This window comes from Strigops habroptila, chromosome 2 (assembly GCF_004027225.2).
Source record: "Strigops habroptila isolate Jane chromosome 2, bStrHab1.2.pri, whole genome shotgun sequence".
NCBI lineage: Eukaryota > Metazoa > Chordata > Aves > Psittaciformes > Psittacidae > Strigops > Strigops habroptila.
Genome location: NC_044278.2, coordinates 10,179,036 through 10,197,490, shown reverse-complemented (window position 1 = coordinate 10,197,490; position 18,455 = coordinate 10,179,036). Strand labels below are relative to the sequence as shown.

Genomic DNA, 18,455 nt, shown 5'->3' with positions numbered 1-18,455 from the left:
GCGGAGGGCAGGCAGACATAGCGGGGATTCCGACCTTTATTTTGTCCCTCGTGTATTTTGGCATGTAAAGGGCACACAAGGGGGGGGGGGGCCCTGCTCGTAGCCCACCTCGCTGCCCACCCCGCGCCGTCGCCCCGGCAGGGCAGGCAGGAGGAACCACCCCCCCCATACACAAGCCACACATACACACAAGCCCCAACTCTTCCCCTTCCAGACAGCAAGGAGACGGCATCATCCCACCAAGCAGCAAAGCACTAGGGCTGTGCGTCACGGGGGTGGGGACAGTGAGGATATTTCTTATAGAAACAGATATTCCCGCACACACACCCCCCCCCCGGGACCCCCTTCACTCATGTCCATGGGGGCTACAGCCCCCAGTCTGTTAGGGAACTCTTGTCTCCTCCCTGTGTGTCTCTGTAAAGAGGCTGCAAAGGGATGAGTGAGGAAAGAAGAGGAGGGGAGAGAAGGACCCTGCTCTCATCCTCACTGCCCCCACACCACACACAGCAAGGGATGTTCTAGCTGGGAATCCGCTGATAGAAGTAGATGTAGCCCAGGTCCTTGGGGGGCTTCTCAGAAGCACAGACTTTCTGGTCGTTGTAGATCACCCACCTGCAAAGGCAGAAGGGGAGGCTCAGGGATGCCATTCTGTGGCTGAGACAGGACTGGCTCCCCTCGCCTGCTCCCATCCCTGACCCCCCACAGCCCCTGAAGAAACGGGGGTCAGCGATTTAAAGCTGTGACAATCCCTCCTACCTGCCGTCTTTCTTGATGTGACAAACGTAGTGTCCACACATAGTCGATGTGCCCATGTGGCTGATGAAGGCAAACAGCTGATACTCTGGAGAGGAGGAGGGAAGAGAGGATGGTCAGGGAAAAGCATCTGACCCCAAAACACCATGTGCAAGGCCCTCTCTAGAGAAGGATCCTTGGAGGAAGCTCCGCTGGGTAGTAATTTAGAACTGGGTCCCCATCAAGTGTGGCTGTGCATGGTCTTAAGGCCAGATGTGCAGGGAAATAGGAGATGGTAACTTCCATTTAGCCTTTCTCTCTTTCAACTGTTTATTTGGCCCATGGGTTGCAGATGGGTAATGGCAGCTCCTGTGGCACCCGCAGCTGAGCAGTTTTGGCACTGATTCTGCAAACCAGACTGGAACCTGGTTTGTCAGTGCCAGCCTGAAGAGCAGAAAAGCCTCCTGGGACAACTGGGAAAAAGCAGCATGGCTCTTCCCATCCTTCACTTGATGGCATTCCCTCTGCCTCTCTCTTACTGACTTCCAGGTAGACCCCAGCCTGAGGGTCTAGACCTTACTTTGTCATCCCTCTCCTTTTCCTCCCTGCTTCCACCTGCACAACCAGACTCTGGGACAGCTACTGCTGCTAAAACCTGTGGTACTTTACGGACTACGCAGTATAAAGCCTTGTTGAGTTTGCACCCAAAATCTATATTCCTATGGCTTGGAACTTACTTCCGGGCCCATCGCGCACTTTAGGACCCACAGGAACTTCAGAGATGGACTCAGCTGCTGAGCGCCCCTCTGAGATGTCCATAGCAGCTTCTGCATCAAGGTCATCAATGTGACTGAAGATCCAATCCACAGCACGCTCCAGACTGTTGTTCTGGAAGGAGCAAAAGACTGTGAATTTGGGAATTCCTGTTCCTGAGAACATCCTTTCACTCTGGTATCAACTGAGGCCTCTCACCGTGGCTCTAAGTGCTTTCATAGCCTGGTCCCGGGAGAAGCCCATGGAGACAATGGTGGCCACACTGTCTTCTGAAGGAGGGTCTGGGCAGGTAATAGTTGACCCCGGTCCACTGGATCCAGGAAGAACTAATGGGTTAGCAAAGTCTGCAGCAGGAAACAGAACACAGCCCGGAGCAGTTAGATCTCTCCAAGAGGGATGCAGTCTGAGTCCAAACCACTTCAGTTTTCCACTGCAGTAGTGGGACAGGGAGCACAGTGGCCCAGATGCAGTAAGCCTCACCATGGCCATGTGGCCTCATACCTGGATCATCCATGTGTGACATGACCCAGTTCATGGCAGCCTCAACCCCGCTGTTCCCTGTGTAATACACGGCTTTGCGGCAGGCATCCATGGGAAAGCCCATCTCCACCAGCTGGATAATCACTGACTCATCCAGCATCGGTGCTGTGGGAAGACAGAGATGAGAGCCACCCATTCCCACCCATTCCTGCCTGCTCCGTTTTGTGCAGTGTCCCACAGACCCCCAAGGCACCGTTTTCTGGCTTTGTTTCACACCAAGATCCATCTCTCTGCTCTTCTCACCCTTTACTACCTTTCTGCTTCAGCAGTGCAGCCTCGCCCACAGGCACCCCAGGGAACAAAAGGATTCAACTCATGAACTCAGCACTGGCTCTTCCCTAGCCTCCAAACCCTACCTCCCAGTGTGGTTTGTGAAAATAAGATACCTCTACCAGTTAAATCCTGCACAAACCCCAGCTCTGCCCCCTCTAAGTACACTGGACATGCCACCTCCCCATCTTGCACAGAACAGGAATCAACAAACTCCCTTGCATAACACCCTTGCATAACCGGCATGCAAGGGAGGCAGCCGGCATTCGCTGACAGAGGGACAGGGAAAGTCTGAGCAAGTGGGAAAACTGCGAGCATGGGAGACAAGGCTAGGAGAGCAAGGAAACGAGTCAGGCATCAGGAAGAGAGGAGGAGAATCACTAACATGTCGGAGAGGAGAAGTGAGGGGAGCAGAAGGAGTCGTCGTCCTCGTTGCCATAGAACCCCAGGCTACCTTTGGGCTCATCTGGTGTCACCAGTGGGGGGGCGATGTCTGGCATTTCTTCTTCTCCATCTTGCAGCCCAGTTCCCTGCAGTGCAGAGATGTCCAGCTCCTCTGGCATTTCAATAGAGACATCTGCAAGATACAGTCCTGCTCAGCCTCCCCGTAAGGGCAGAAACAAAGGGCTCGGTTTGGAGATCTAGAAGGGTAAGTCCCTGGGATACAAAATGCCACAGTCTGCGGCTCCTTTTGGGGTAGTTACTTTCCTCTTTGCAGCAATGACCACAATACCCATATATAACTCCCAATACCTATATGGTCTGTACTTCTTACCAAGCTTTTTGGGTACCCAGTCCAGACCGAAAGTGAATTTCTTGATCTGGATCACCAGATAATCCGGGAAAGAGGCGAACCGTGTTGTTCTGAAAGAGACAAATCATACCTTTAAATAGTCTGTCAGCAACGACTGAGGGCACCTGGTTGATTCAAGAAATCAGTGAGCAGGGTGGAGGGATATGCATTATCTGTGCAGCTCTCCTGTGCTGAGCTTAAAGCTCCTCAAACACAGAACTATTTCTAAAGTGGATGCTCTGACAAGATGAAGAGAAATGCAACATGTACAAAATCTTGGGGGATGAAGAAAAACCGTTCTCTACCTTCTAATCCTGTGTTTTACCTCCTCAGATTTTAGCATTTAATTAAAAGTCTAACCCTTAAGGAACGCAGAGGGAAAAAAAGATCTTTTATTAGACCAACAGCTGCAGGAACAGACAAACTTTCAAGCACAAGAACACTTCTTCAGATATGAAGCAGAAGCAGCTAACTGAATCTGATGGGACATTATTTAGTTAGACACTTTGAGAGACAGGGTGTCTGGAATATATGAAACAGAGAAGAATGTTTGTGTATGGACAAGCAGTAGTAAGAGAGACACTTATTTTATTGGGGGATAGTTGTAACCTGTCGTAAGATTAATTTAAGCAGCGGTATATATTCAATGCTAATTCTTACTAAGTGTTTGAACACAACTCGCTACTTAAAGCAAACCAAAATGTTACTTCCCAAGGTGATTGTGGTACTGTTTGTTTATAGGAGCTATTGCTTAAGAAAAGAGTATTTGTTAGAAAGACAATTCAATTCTTTGAGGACTGCTCTTTCATTGCAGAGGAACAGTCAGTAGCATCACAGCAGGAAGCTGCTGGCATTTGTAATCTTCTCGCTACACCTTTGCGCTGCCACATGTGCTACAGGCAGTGAGACAAATTAAAGCTGGTTTTTAACCCTGCTATTAGCATTTAAGTTAGCACTCTCTAAAATAACTAATGATCTCCTACACCCAGTGTTTTGCTCGAACTTTAACAGCTAAAAACTTCCTTTAATGAACTTTTAGAGACTGTGCAAGACCAGTGTTGCCACACTGTCAGTACTGATTTCAAAGCTAAATTTTGAATTTAAAATACAAGCTGCTGGTTTTCTGGTAGCCCCACAGCAACTGCAATCTGATGGTAAAGACTTCACTAGCACTGTTGTTCTGCACACTGTAATCCCTTGAGGGCAATCACTCCAGCATTGACCATCTGGTTCCCCCCTCTACTTCAATGTTCTATGGGTCCAGGGTATGGAACACTACAAAGCTTTGGTAACACTTCTTCCCCAAGCACTTAAAATTAGTCCCCCAAGATGCAGCTATTGCCAGTTCATCACAGCCTCGCTGGTAACTCACACACACTCACTTGAGAGCCACAGACTTGGCCTGCAAGGCTGTGCTCCAGAAATCATCCACCTGCTCTGGAGCTCCATAGGCCTCTAGGCAGGAGCTGAAAGGCACCTTGGCTCGCACCAGCTCAGGCAGTGGCTGCTTCTCCTCCTCTGCCTGCCTCTTCTTCTCCTCATATTCCAGTAGTTCATCTACAGAATAAAGCAGAGGAGTCAAGAACCACCTCTAGGTACCTACAAAGCAACAGGTATAAGCTACACCCAGAGGCAGAATAGGCCTATAGATATATGCTATTGTCATGGTTTAAGCCCAGCCGGTAACCCAGAACCATGCAGCCACTCGCTCACTCCCCCACTTCTTCCTCCCCCCGATCCCAGAGGGATAGGGAGGAGAATCGGAAGAATGTAACCCCCACGGGTTGAGATGAGAGCAGTCCCACAACTAAGGTATAATACAAACCACTACTGCTACCACCAATAATAATAATGATAAGGGAAATAACAAGGGGAGAGGATACAATTAGCACGCACCGACCAATACCCAGCCCGACCCAAGCAGCGATCTGGGCCTTCCAGGTAACTCCCCCCAGTTTCTATACTGGGCATGACGTGCTGTGGTATGGAATACCCCTTTGGCCAGTTTGGGTCAGGTGTCCTGTCTCTGCTTCCTCCCGGCTTCCCCTCCTCCCTGGCAGAGCATGAGACTGAGAAAGTCCTTGGTCAGAGTAAACATTACTTAGCAACAACTAAAAACATCGGTGTGTTACCAGCGTTGTTCCCAGGCTGAAAGTCAAAAACACAGCAGTGCACCAGCTACTAAGAAGGAGAAAAATGACTGCTATAGCTGAACCCAGGACAGCCATCAAGAACGGAGCACAAAGTAGACAATGTCTTCCAGAGCACTGTTCTGCTACTGCAGTCCCGTTTTGCTGTTGAATTACAGCCCAGCTTGTGGTGTCGGAGGGAAAGGCTCTAGAGGGACATCACAGTGTCACACCACCTCTGAAATCAGCCTGATCCCGCAAAAGCAGATGAAGGATCTAGCTTCAGAAGTGGCAAAGAAGCCTGTTTCTCATTTAAGGAGTTCCGCCAGAACAGTACCATATCCATAGTGTTTGCTACTGTTCTGGCCTTGGCACGTTACTGACCTTTGTTGAGTGCAGCATCCATGGGCACAGGCAGCTGCATGATGTAGTCCACACGCTGGGTGTATTTCACCTTTTCTGTGGCCAGGCACTTCAGCTTCTCCTCCACCAGAAAACGGAAGACCTCATTCGGGTTCTCCGAGCTGCGGCAGTTCCTCTGAAGGAGATTAGAGGGACAGATGTAACATCAAACTGGCAGAAGTAAGTATCTACAGCAGCAGCGGTCCCACAGAGGGCATGGCTAAAGAGCATTCACTTCTGTACGCAGTCCACTGGAAAAGAGAGCAAAGAGTAAACTAGAGCCAACTCGTCTACCCCAGGAACCCATGCCACTCCTGCTCCTAAAGAAGAAAACTTACATTTCCAGCTGTGCCATTCCCCAAAAAGATTCCTCTAAGGAATCAGCCCTGAAAACATGGCCAAGCGTCTCTCCTACTGTGCTCCCACAGGTGCTAGCTGGCCCATTTCCCTGTGTTCTCTCCCTCCCGCTGCTCCAATGGCCAGCTTCTCACCCTCACTCCTCACCCCCTGCTGTGGGGACAGAACAAAGCTGGGCTTTTCCATGATCTGACAGACAGACTCAACTATTACCTCCACCATGTTGATGAAGTGCAGAAAGAATTCCTGGGCGTCCTGCTGTCGGTTAGTGGAAAATTCTGGGTGCCCCTTTCCAATGAGGGACTTAAACATGCGTGGAGCAATGCCATTCTGCAGACCCTGCAAATAAAAAGGCGGAAGAGGAAGGTGGTCATAATTTGCCAAACATGTGTCCTCGCATGCAGCACTCTGCTCTTAGCCATGCTTTCCTTCAGGTGACAAGGCCCTGGAACAAGCCCCAGGACATGTCTTCAGGAAGGGTTCTCCCTCCTCACTCATGTGACACACACAGCATCTCATGCAATAGACACATCACAAGGATGCCATACCCAAGGCTCACCTTCTGATCGGGCTGCTGTTCCCCGTCTGCAGAAGCCGGCTTTGAATACTCCCCAGAAAGCAATCCATGGCCTAGTTTGGCTCTGGAATGATGAAGTCACTGTTAGCATCAAAATGGTTTCTTCAATCCCACATACTTTAGAAGCCTCATCAACCCATCAGCTTTAACACTGCCATGGACCATCAATCTTGCAGAGATGAGCTTTCTCTGCTGCACCATCAAGACGATCTTACCTTGGCCTGCTCTCTGGTCCCACAAGACAGCACTGTTTTGAAAGCTACTAGGACTTGTGGGCACCACTCTCAACCACAGCAGCTGCACAACAGCCAAACTAAGCTGCAGCCTGACACTGGTAAAGCAGCAGTGTATGTGACTGACTGTGCAGGAGACAACAGGGAAGAGTGAACTCGTCTGAGCCAGAAATAGCATTGCTGTGAGCAGACTGATCACATCTTCCCAGAGGAAAGATTAAGAATGACTGCATGAGGCATTTAACGGACGACAGCGACTTCCTTCTATACTCAGGCTCTCCTACTATTTCCCTTCAGTCCTCCCCCATCACTGCCTGGAACAAAACCCTACCTCCCTTTGCCCAGGAAAAAATCCTTCTGGCTGTCTCAACTTAATCCCCTCCCCAGTGAACACCTCACTCCAGGCTGTCCAAATTTAGAATCTCCCTTCCACCAATTCCACCTTCCATTGCTCCACCCCAAGCCTCCATACACTGCTTTGCTGTTTAAGAGCAGACGTAGCACAGAATTCACATATTTAAAATGCAACACCCTCCCAAATCTTGTATTCCTTCTTCTGTATATTCTCCTGTATTGCTCGCACAATATCTCTTGCAGGAAGCCTCTTGAAGCATATATAAATTATCCACTGAGAATAAAGTTGCCTAAATCGATGTATTTCTGTGCTTTCAGCCACCTCCTCCTGTTGCAGACAGCAAGCACCTTCCTGCTGTTACACAGGCAGAACAAGCCACCAGAAATCCCCCCGTGGTAACAGATGGTACTGCGCTCCCCACATAATACACATAAGAGCCTCTCATGAACACTGAGGTGCACTCTGTCCTCTCCACCTAGGGCATTCAGCTGAACTTTCTTGGCTTAGATCCTTATTGATCACTGAGGATCAGTGTCTCTGGTGATGGCCATGAAAACAGAGAGGTGAGGCTCGAGGGAGAAACCTGCAGCAAAGCACACTGGAGCAGCGCAGAGGGGACGCACCCAGGCAGCCTCAGCCTTCCTTCTCTCACCAAAACTCTACGTACACTTGTGTGCTGAAGTCCTGTGTGGGGTCCGAAGGTGCACTTTGGAATATCTTCTCCAGCTTGTCCACATACCTGCAAAGCAAACCAGAGCATTCTAAGGGATGTATGGGTTCATCTAGGAAAGATGCAGTTCTGAGCCTGACTGCTGTAACAGAAGCTCCCAGCTCTAGGAGACCTTTGTACTGATCCCAGACTAATGGAAAGGAGTGATTAAGCTCACTTACTTTCTCTGGAAGTCTGGGATACTGAACAGCACCTGCACCACAGAATTGAGGTAGCAACTGTTGCCCAAGTTACGGATACCAGTGTACCCAGGCCCATAGAGGGGCTTGAGCTGCACACCAGACTCCTGGATGAGCTCCCACTCCCCGATGCGCTGGTTCATGTCTATTTCCAGTTCTGTCATTGTCTTGTCTGTCTGTGGAGGGAAAGAACAGGAAAAAACCCTCAAAGAAGGCTCAAGGGGACATCAGAGGTGTGAAAAATGCAATGCTGCAGAGCAACACAGAGTCAAATCCATTCTGGTTTATTAAATCAGAAGAGCAGGAAAATACAAAAAATTGTTTTCAAAGATCTGAATAGCTGGGACAGAAAAGAGGAACGATTAGAAATATGTAAGAAATCTGAACCACACTCTGTAAAAGGGGCATGGAAACAACACACCGAACAAAGCTCAATGCCTGGGAACCTCCCTGCCCACAGTACTGACACAAAACCCCAAGAAATAAGCCTGAAGGACAGGAAAGAAAGACAAAAAAGGCAATGAAAGAAGAGAGGCAGACAAAAGAACTCTGCCTGACAAGAAAACCCCAGGGTTTATTTACCAGGAATGGTTCTTCACAGCCACAGAAAGCTGGGATCCAACAAAGATACCTCTGGACCTATAGAGAACCCCCCACTCTCCCACTCACCTTCTGCATCTTAAGCATGTCAATCCCAAAGTGAGCAAGGTGTTCTGCCAGGTTGGGATCCAACACCATGTCATCCTCATCGTAGGAGTAGACGTCTATGCAGAAACACGGAGGAAAAGGAGAGACTTATAACCGCCTGTGATCTAAAATTCACGGTAGATGAAGGAAGAGAGTGCTCAGAACTGTGAGTTTTGACAAACTGAGCAGTTGGGGTTTCTCTCCTTCCTCAGGAGAGTAGCACGACAGACAGAATATTGAGATTCCTCCAAAACATGGGACAAGACAAACAACTTTTGTCATTGATCAAGGTATAGAGTATGCCTGGAGTGAGGAAAGTGGGTTACTGGGCCATATACTCTCTGCTCAGGCTTTGGACATAAAATTCTTTGATAAACACCCCACCACAGAAAATAAGATGGCAAACCTGGATAACCATTGTAAACCCCCTGAAGTTCCAAGGGAGGGGAGGAGGAAGGCAAGATTTTTCAGCTGGTTCTCTGCCTGCCACAAGCAGCAGTTCAGAGCAGGAAAGTTCACTGCAGGATGACACTGCATGTTCCAGTTCATAAGACCAGCAACACCAGCCTGATACCTGGAAATCCTCCCTGACTTCTCAGAGACCCCAGTGGTGCCCGAGTGGTGCCTGGAACCTAGAGCCCTCAGAGGATCCCCCTTCTCACCAGCCCCATCAGGAGTAATTGTTCCCAGTTTCACAGCCAGCGGGTAGCCAGTTTCTCGGTAGTGCTCCACCGCATGGTTGTTGCCACCGCTGCCATCAAAATAGCGCCGACCACAGAGGATGGCTCCATCAGTCATGTTCAGCCACAGGTTCTCCCTCATGTCACATTTGCTACACTTCCAGCCACTATTGCAAAGGACAGAGAAAAAGAGATTAGAGTGAAAGAGACTGAGTTCTACCTCCCAAGCCCTCTCTAACCTACCCACTGACCACAGTATAAGCAATCTCATTGCTCTCTTATTTCAGAACACTGAGCATCCTGAAATACCTCAGTTTGCCATTTCCCCTGAATTTACTATGACAAGGCACACAGAGAGACTCACAAAAGAAGTCTCATCTGCTGCTGCAATCCAGGACAGGAGAAGAAGGTGATGGGGGTGGGATACAGAGAACGCAGCTGGTTTCAGTACTATGCTCACCACGGAGGGATGCGGACGTCATTCTGAAGTTGGTGCAGGGAAAAAGCGTGTTTGGAAACTCGTCGAACCTCCCCATCCCAAGCCTGCACCTCCTGCTTCCTTGAGGCTGAATCTGCTGTCAGGATGGCCTCAACTGCACTGGCAATCTGGAATTAGGACAGCAAGGAAAATAAAATGAAGGGCACAAGGAAAGAAGCTTCCAGTGCTGCAAGACTCCATGTTCAGGCTCAGATCAGCAAGTCAGTTGTGCCAGGGCAGCACTCAGAGCCTCAGTCACACACAAGGACTCCATAGTACAAAGCACTGTGTAACTGCAGAACAATCCTGCTTACTACAAGCCAAAACTTCACAGCAGCTCTGTAGGAACCCTTTTACAGGACAGCAGTTCCTTCTCTGTCATGCTGCATTTCCTCCTTACCAGAAAGAAAACACAATCCTCGACCCAAACATACCCTGTCTCTGACCATGTCTGGTAGTCCCTCCAGCCCATCACGAGGAATATCCAAATGCTCTGGGAAAATTACTATTTTTACATCTTCATCATATTCAAACTTTTCCTCTGTGATGTCAAATCCACCTTCTACACCTACAGGGAAGAAAAAACATTGTGGTAACAGGTAAAACAAAATGGCTTGCAAAGCTTCTTTGCCCAGGTATGAAATAAGGCACATGACATAAGGCACCATGACTAAGACAAAGCTCTAGATCAACAATCCACTTCTGGATCCCAAAGTTTCTGCTGGTGATATGGACATCGCAGAAGCAAATATAAGCCTAGGAACAATAGGTTTGCTTTGCTCAGCTCTTTTCACAGATGTTGAGAAGGAATCTCCAGACCCTGACTACAACCAGAAAAAAAGACTTGCTCTCAAGAGACACCGGCCAGAAAAGATCCACGATAAAGCACTGCTGCTCATCCTTCACAGTATATCCAAGATGATGAAGATGTGCATGAACAGATCATATTCTAAGCCAGTGCAAAGGTCTAGTTTACCAGCATCTTTAAGAAGTCTGGCTCTGCTTCTTGCCTCTTCCAGGAAGGACAGTTCAGAGTCCTGAACCCAAGCAAGGAGAACCAGGAGTTCCTCTGGAACCAGAACACCCAGAATTACAGGAACAGTCTTAGGAAATCCTGGTAGTCTCTTGTGCCCACCTAGTCAAGCTTTCCAGAGGTTGCAAGACAAATGGGAGTTCCATACCTAAAAGGGTATTTGCCAGTTGTCAAGAGTCATGATGGACACTCACCGAAAACATCTGCAGTGGAGGGAGCAGTTTCTGATTTATGTAGGTGCTCAGGGACAAACCTTGGCCCTTCCTGTTCTCCAGGCGTACACACCTCACACCCCAGAAGGAAAGAGGCACAAGACACAATGCTTATGAGCAGCCTTAACTGAATTTCCTTCATTTCTTTAAAAAGAGCATGCTGTGAGTGCAATAGATCCCCGCAACAGATCTCTGCAGACCTGTGGCTACAACATATCTCTAAAGGGAACACAAGGTTTTGCTGTTTAGTGCCTCGGCCTCAAGAATCCTGTGTGCCACACGGTTCTGATAACCATTACTGCATTGGGTTAAAACATTATGGACAAAAATACCTGGTTCCCTCCATATCTCCTGCAAGTCTCTCCTCAGCTAACTACCATTTGTAGGCTATGCACAAACTGCTATGTATGAACAGAGATGCTGCAACCCTGAGGGATTTCAGAAATACCTGAAAACAGTCACCAGCATCATGCAACAACATACCCAGATAATTCTCTTCTGTGGTTCTTCAGCACATCCCAGAGAGATCTCCTGTCACCACTTCACACAGTAATACAACCCCCAATCCCTCAGGTTATTACACAATTCCTGAACTCTACACAAACTGAAAGAGACTGGTGAGGTCCCCTTGGATGGTTACGTGAACCTTCTGAGGGTCCAGATGAGCAAGAGGGTCTTCAGCCAACAGGCTGCCTCCTAGCCCTTTTCCCCCATATAGAGCCAACAGCTTGCTATGAGGTACACTGTCTCCCTCTCCTTGGTTGTATCTAAGCACGACAGACTCCAAAAGTTGTTCAACCAACATGCATGCAAGCAAGGCAAGCACCAGAGGTTTTTTTCTCCCCATGGAGAGGGAAGCTGAGGTACAGAGAGATCAAGAGCTACATTTTGCAGCCAGTGACATTTGCTCCTAAATCTTTCTAGTGCTTTAAAAAGATGTCCCATGTCAGGATTAGCTAAACCACCACAGGTTAGCTAAAGAAGAGGAGAAAAAAGTCTCTCCTGGATTTAAGATCACTGTCTCTCAGGGCTAATGCTTCCTTTTATTCCCTTCCACTCCATTCACGCCACTAGCTGTTACCACAGGCAGGTATTTGCTGACCCAGTGACAACATTTGTCTCAAGACCTTTGTAGAACAGAGGATGCAGAAATAACTCATAATGCAGACTGGGCCTCATCTCTCCCAAAGCAGCATAATTATATACATAAAAGCACTGGCTAGCTGAAGAAACATAGACTCTGGTCTCAATTTTGCTAGAAGTGACCTATGGGACTCCATTCACCTCACTACAAAAACAGGGAGCAGCTGACAGTGTTAATCTTCGGGTTTGTGCTGTGGTAGCAGTGGAGTCACTGGGCGTCTGCTACACAATGGCAGTCAGGGAAAAAGTGAGCAAAAAGCAAGACGTGCACAGTCCAGGTTCTGGATTTCCCTCTAGTGGTCAGCTCCCAGCAAGCCAAGAACCTGTTACTGCTGAAGATGTTCCTATCCTCTGCTTTATGGATCTCCATAATGGTTCAGAAATTACTAGCCAAGCCTGCTACAGATAAGCAGCATCTTCACTGATTGCCATGACAGCCTCTGCAGTCAGTGCAAGGCAGTAACAGAACACCAGCCCTGTTCTGCCAAAAAATGGCTTGGTGTTAATACTCCAATCCTCCAGTATCAGCCTTGTATTGCAAAGGCTTATCAAGCTATAAATGTTAATATGCCATTTACCAGGAATCTCTTCCCCACCTATATAAATAACACTAGTTCAATATCTCAGAAGTTTAAGAAGCAGTTTTTCAACCAGAAACTTCAAACTTACTTTTCTCAGACTTACACGTTTTCTCAAACTTACTTCAACCCCACACTGGACACATTCATATTAAACAACAGCCCCACACTGGTTCTACCCACACCAAGCTGTGTCAGGCATATGGAGTTAAAGAGAGGATGCAAAACATATTTATCTACAGAAAACACAATGCAACTTTGAACCCAGAACAAAACTACCACCTCCACAACTGCTTTGCAGAAACTGCCCACCTAAGACACATTAGAGAATGTGAAGTTTGAATTCGGTCAGGGACAGTGGCTTCAACTAGCCCAGAAAAGGAAAGGCAAACGAGATGTGCCACAAAGCCAGGCAGCTCCAGAGGACTGGTCCAAATCAAGGATGATACAGTACACAGGTGCTTCCTTACCAATAGCTAAGCGAGTTGGTTTCTTCCTTGGGGGGTCCCCAGCACTGGAGTTGGCATCTTCTTCCTTCTATTACGTTGAGAAGAAAGAGGGAAATAGAGTTAGGGGGGACAGGCAAGCTGTGGCAAGCCTAAAGGCTTAAAATTAAGCTACTCTGAAAACAGAAAGAGGCCAGGCAGAAATAGCATGGGCAATCCATACAACAATTCAGCATCAGAGCTGAAGAGCTCTTGGTGTACCTCAGTCCACCAAGAAAAATATGTTACATTTGAAGAGAGAAAACTCCATTTGATTGAATACAGAGATGCAGCCCAGCTCCCAAATCCACATCAAGCTTGACTGCATGGATTTTTATTGTTTACCAGTTTACGTGTTCTTTTGAGGTGCAGGTAGACGCGCTGGCCTGTTTTCTGAAAGTGCTTTTCCACATACTGCTTCCCAAAGCCCAGGAATGTGTTCATGCAGATATACAAGCCACCATCTGACTCCTGGAAGGAAGGAGAGATAAAAACTGAAGGGAGGTGGTAAAGAATGCCATTCCAACTGCTCTGACAGGCACAGAGTTACCTCTAGGAAGGCTATTCATTAAATCATGGCTACAGCTCCTTCCTACACACCAGCCACTTAGCAGCTAGTCAGAAATAAGGCGGCCAGCCCCAGCCTCAGCTCAGAAGGTCAGAGCATGGCACAACCACTACCAAGAAAACTGTGGCACCCTGAAAGCACAATTCCCAACGCCATAGGAAATGTTGCCACACTACGGCGTGAGGAAGGTGAACAGACCACAGCTTATTTTTGCTGTTGTGAGTAGCTCTGAAACAGAACGGAAAACGCAACACGCAGTCAGCAGAGAAACCCTTTTTAAATTGAAGAAGCAAGGGGACTCCAATGCAGAGACTGGAAAAGGGGGAAACCACGAAGAAGTTCTCAGCCTGCTTCCCAACATGAAGCAGCTGGGACAGAGTCAGAGCAGGGAGCATATGGACAGGCATCACCGTGGGGCTGAGGGTGGCAAAGAGAGCCAGGCTGCTGTGTGCTGCTTCCTCGAAGGAAGGACCCGTATCTTCCAGCCGCAGCCCTGGTGGGCTGGGGCACAGCCGGGATGGGCGCCTGCGGAGGAGGCCAAGGGGGAGACCTCGCCCTCCCGCCGCCGGGGCCTCCCCAGGTCCGCCTAGGCCAGGCGGGGATAGGGAGGGAGGAGCAGGGATGCCAGCGGGGTGGAGACGCCTGGAGAAGGGACCACTGCCATCTTAATGACACAGCACCGACTCGCCCCCCGCCTGCCGGGCCCCACCACGCTGTGAGGCCGGGGGGGGGCAGCTCAGCTCCGGGCAGGGCGGGACCCCCGGCCGGCCCCACAACGACCAGAGCCGGGCCCGAGGCGCGCCCGGGCCCCCCCGCCTGCCGCCAGACTGCGAGTCCCGGGAAGCCCCCGCGGCGGAGCGGGGGCCGGGGGACACCAACTCCCCCGGGTGGCCGGGCCCGGCCACGCCGCACGGGGCGAGCGACCTGCCCACGCCCGCTCCGGCCCCAGAACTACAGCCCCCAGCACGCCGCGGCCGGGAGGGGCGCGTCGCGGGGCACGCCGGGCGCTGTAGTCCCCGAAGGCGCTGCGCTCCGCCCGGCCGCGGGCCGCTCCGGCCGCCGGGGAACCACGAGTCCCATTGCGCCCCGCGCAGGCGGCACCCCGGCGGACGGGTGCGCTGGGAGCGGGCCGGAGCCGGGGGCAGCCCGTGCGTGCGGGCGGTCCGGCCGCGGGCCGCGCTTACCGGCGTGTCAAAGGAGAAGGCGCACTCGTCCTTGTGGACGCGGTCGCCGGCCTTGGGCACCCGGATGGACGGCAACACCGAGAGCAGCGCCTCGCTCAGCTCCGCCATGACAGCGGCTCCCTGTGGCACCGCCCGCAGCCCCACCCTAGCCAATCACAGCACGGCGTGGTCAGGCGGGCTCTAACCAATCCCGCGCCGCACGGGCGCGCCGGCAGCGAGGCTGAGGGCCGGGCCCGCGGCACCGCCCGGACGGCTCGTCCAATCGCAGCCACCCTTCTGTCGTCACGGGAGGCGGTGTATGGCCCCTCCACCAATGGCGGCGCAGAGCAGGGCGGGGCCGAGGAGCCCCCCCGACGATTGACAGCGGGCGGGGCGGGCGGGGGCCGCGGCGCGGCCGAGGGCGGGCCCGGGGGCGGGTCCGGCCCCTCCTCCTTGCGCTGGCCAATGGGGCGGTGCCGCCCGGACGCGCGGGAGATTTGAACGCGACGGCGGTTGGCGCCGGGCCGCCGCTATGGGGGTGTCCGGGAGCACCCCCGCCCGCAGCCAGCCCCTGGCGCACGTCCGCGACCCGCGCTCCCCCAGCGCCGGCATCCTGCGCACCCCGATCGAGGTAGGCGCCCTCCCGCGGCTCCGTCCCGCTGCTCCCCCCCGGCGGCCCCAGCGCACCGCTCCGATGCCTGCCCTCTCCGCAGGTGGTGAGCTCCCCGGTATGCAGCCCGCAGCCCGGCCCCGCCGAACCGGCAGCGGGCACCAGCCAGGACCGCGACCCGAGCTCGCCTACACCCGGCATCTTCCGCACGCCTATGAGAGCCGTGTCCAGCGGTGAGTGAAACCGCGGCGTCAGGGCGGGAGGGCCGCCCGGCCCGGCGGCTCACCCCGGTGCTCTTTCCCCCCGGCAGACAGCGTGGACCGCCTGGTGAAGCAGCTCAGCGAGATCTTCGGCGCTGAGGCCGCGCCCCGGGAGCCGGCGCCGCAGGGAGCGGCCTGCCCCGCCGAGGAGCCGGCCCGGAGGAGCCCTCTGGAAGCGGCCGTCCCCTCGGGGGAAGCGGAGGAGAGGCCGCCCTCTCCCGGCGCGACCCCGGCTCGGGCAGCCCGCGCTGCCGGGCCCGGCTTTTTCTCCGGTAAGTGCCCGGTGTGACGGGAGCACAGGTAGGGCTCCGTGCCCCTGGGGAGCTGCGCGGTCCGTGGTGTGAGCAGGGCTCTCAGCACCTCTGGTGCTCTTCTCCAGGCTGGCTTGCGTAGGGACCTTGTTCCTTCCCCCCCAGCTCGGCGGTCTCCCACTGCCTCAGGTAGCCTGGCCCCGGGGCTCTGCGGCCAGTGTCCTTTGGGAACTGTTCTTTTATCCAACTGATGTCTGTCAGCAGCTGAAAAGTTATGTTTGCAACCTGTAGTCAGAATCAAGGAGTAAATGTTGGCTCTTCCCCTCTCTGAGACAGGTTTGGAATTGTGGAGGTCTGTTCAATGGGACCTTGTAGTTCCTCCTTGGAAGAGCTGGGGCGTAAGGGTGGTATAAATACTTGAAGGGAGGTTATAAGGACAGGAGAACCAGGCTCTTCAGTGGTGCCCAGTCATGGGACCAGAGGCAAGTGGAACATGGGAGGCTCCATCTGAGCATCAGGAAATGCTTTCATCAGACTGAGCTCTGGAGCGGGTTGCCCAGAGAAATTATGGGGTCTCCATTCTTGAAGGTAGTCACAAGCCACCTGGACATGGTCCTGGGCAACTGGCCCTAGGTGGCCCTGCTGGAGCAGGGGGTTTGGACCACATGTCCTCCAGAGCTCCCCTCTAACCTCAACCTTTCTGTGATCCCTTTACCTGGAAATCCTTGGGTAACAATCTCTGCACAGGCAAGCAAGCCAGATCAGAAAGGTTGTGAAGCATTTAAAATCCAGGGCCCTCTAGCCTTGTCATGACAGACCGACATGTTTCCTTCTGTCCCTAGGGAGCAAGCCCATAAGATACAAGACCAACAACAAAATACTAGCAACATCTGGTGGAACTGGCCGCTCTCCCCTCAGTGTCCTACAAGATGATAATTCCCCCAGTGCTCCTGCCCCTCGCCAGGTAAAGCTTAATGGGCCCTACTGTGGGAGGGAGAATGGGCTGGGGGTAAAAACCACAAATCCTTCATTTCCTGTACTTCGTAGGGCCTCGGTTTGGAACTGTGGGCTCCTAGGCCTGTAGAGCCTAGTGACTTCATAAGTCTTTTTCTGTGCGTCAGTCTTGTCTCTAGATGCCCACTAGTCGTGTTTAATGCCTGTACCTTTGGCTTCATCATATTGTCCATTTCAGTGCATCCGTTAGCCTGTAGAAAGAAATCTATCACTTAAACACTGCCACAAGAGAGCCAAAGCTGAATGGCCTGAAAATGGACTACATGTTCCTCTGAGGACTAACTAACCTTCAATTCACTTCTGTTTTGTACTATGTTTGTTTTATTTCTCTAGGGTAAGAGGCACATGTTGGGAGAGAACCTTGGGGAGAAGAAGGAAGTGATGGTGGATCTGAGCAGGAGCCTCAAATCTGGGAACTGCGCTTGGAGCGACTTGAACAAAGAGAACCAACAGTGCCCTTTTGTGGAGAACTAGCCATTTCCTCTTCCAGGATCTTGCTGTAATTTGCTTCTATGTTTTGAGAGTCTTCCGGGGTGAGAAATCCTACAATAGACTGAAACTTCAGACTTGTGGTCACTCTTCTCACCTATTCCTGTTGAGGAAAGAGCACTCTGTCTCTCCCTCCAAGCTCTGCATGTCTTGTGTACAGTACCAACTTCAGCTCTTCTGTTGTATATCAGCTGTATTGACTTGCTGTAGTGTTCTTATCTGTAGCAAATAAATGTATATTAAATCTTTGCTGACTCTATCTATGTCCTGATAGGACAGTAGGAGATCCTTGGTTGCCCAGTGCAATGTTTGCTTTGGGGACAAAGATTCAGGAACAGCCCTGAACTTCAGGTTATATTAGCCCTGAAACTCAGCTCTGTCCCTGCCTGTAACGTGCCACCGTGGAGCTGTGCTGACCATGAAGGGTCTGACCATGAACCCATGTACTGTAGAGTGAGCTGGGAAACTGCAGCTCTGTGCAGGTGACTAGTGTCACTTCTGGAGTCCTGCTGCACCTGCACTGGCCTGAAACTAATGTATACAAAGGACTGTAGCCTGCTGCAGGGGCCTGGCTCATGCCAGATCCAAACCAGGATGAGTTAGTATTGTGTTAATATTTTGACCTTCTGTTGATAAGTCACTACACCTTGACTTCCAACTCCATTGCAGAGCTTTGGGACCCCAGGGTGTTGCTACGAGCCAACAAGTGGAATAGGGGCTGGCTGAACATGAT

At 51.4% G+C, this 18,455-nt stretch overlaps 2 protein-coding genes across 4 annotated transcripts; one reads left to right on the top strand and one right to left on the bottom strand.

Annotated features, from left to right (window-relative positions):
* Positions 1 to 18: 18 nt before the first annotated feature.
* On the bottom strand, positions 19 to 15,275 carry USP5 (ubiquitin specific peptidase 5). 2 transcript variants are annotated; one of them, XM_030471945.1, is made up of 20 exons: positions 15,120 to 15,275; positions 13,713 to 13,838; positions 13,353 to 13,419; positions 10,351 to 10,484; positions 9,899 to 10,044; positions 9,421 to 9,605; positions 8,741 to 8,835; positions 8,054 to 8,247; positions 7,830 to 7,901; positions 6,557 to 6,638; positions 6,211 to 6,336; positions 5,623 to 5,776; positions 4,492 to 4,666; positions 3,092 to 3,180; positions 2,702 to 2,893; positions 2,008 to 2,151; positions 1,705 to 1,850; positions 1,470 to 1,620; positions 757 to 841; positions 19 to 612 (listed from the first exon to the last, which is right to left on the bottom strand). In XM_030471945.1, exons 1-20 carry the CDS (start codon positions 15,225 to 15,227, stop codon positions 519 to 521), a joined length of 2,565 nt encoding a protein of 854 aa, XP_030327805.1. In that variant the 5' UTR covers positions 15,228 to 15,275; the 3' UTR covers positions 19 to 518. The 2 variants fall into 2 exon arrangements, with proteins under 2 accessions (XP_030327805.1, XP_030327806.1); XM_030471946.1 differs by having other exon boundaries at positions 36 to 612; positions 2,771 to 2,893.
* Positions 15,276 to 15,467: 192 nt separating this feature from the next.
* Positions 15,468 to 17,971, top strand: CDCA3 (cell division cycle associated 3). Of its 2 annotated transcripts, none has more exons than XM_030471950.1 (5): positions 15,468 to 15,729; positions 15,812 to 15,941; positions 16,019 to 16,240; positions 17,062 to 17,183; positions 17,567 to 17,971. In XM_030471950.1, the coding sequence occupies exons 1-5, from the start codon at positions 15,631 to 15,633 to the stop codon at positions 17,705 to 17,707; spliced, it is 714 nt and encodes a 237-aa protein (XP_030327810.1). In that variant the 5' UTR covers positions 15,468 to 15,630; the 3' UTR covers positions 17,708 to 17,971. The 2 variants fall into 2 exon arrangements, with proteins under 2 accessions (XP_030327810.1, XP_030327809.1); XM_030471949.1 differs by having other exon boundaries at positions 15,593 to 15,729; positions 17,059 to 17,183.
* Positions 17,972 to 18,455: the final 484 nt, after the last annotated feature.

What these genes read in the sequence shown, in the direction of transcription:
- USP5 (XM_030471945.1), bottom strand. Translation starts at nt 15,227, where the DNA reads ATGGCGGAGCTGAGCGAGGCGCTGCTCTCGGTGTTGCCGTCCATCCGG. An exon ending in AACAGCAGCCCGATCAGAAG is followed by an intron (nt 6,337 to 6,556) that starts GTGAGCCTTGGG and finishes TTTTATTTGCAG; the next exon opens with GGTCTGCAGAATGGCATTGC. An exon ending in GCCAAGTCTGTGGCTCTCAA is followed by an intron (nt 3,181 to 4,491) that starts GTGAGTGTGTGT and finishes TGTCTCTTTCAG; the next exon opens with AACAACACGGTTCGCCTCTT.
- CDCA3 (XM_030471949.1), top strand. Translation starts at nt 15,631, where the DNA reads ATGGGGGTGTCCGGGAGCACCCCCGCCCGCAGCCAGCCCCTGGCGCAC. An exon ending in TATGAGAGCCGTGTCCAGCG is followed by an intron (nt 15,942 to 16,018) that starts GTGAGTGAAACC and finishes TCCCCCCGGCAG; the next exon opens with ACAGCGTGGACCGCCTGGTG. An exon ending in GTGCTCCTGCCCCTCGCCAG is followed by an intron (nt 17,184 to 17,566) that starts GTAAAGCTTAAT and finishes TTATTTCTCTAG; the next exon opens with GGTAAGAGGCACATGTTGGG.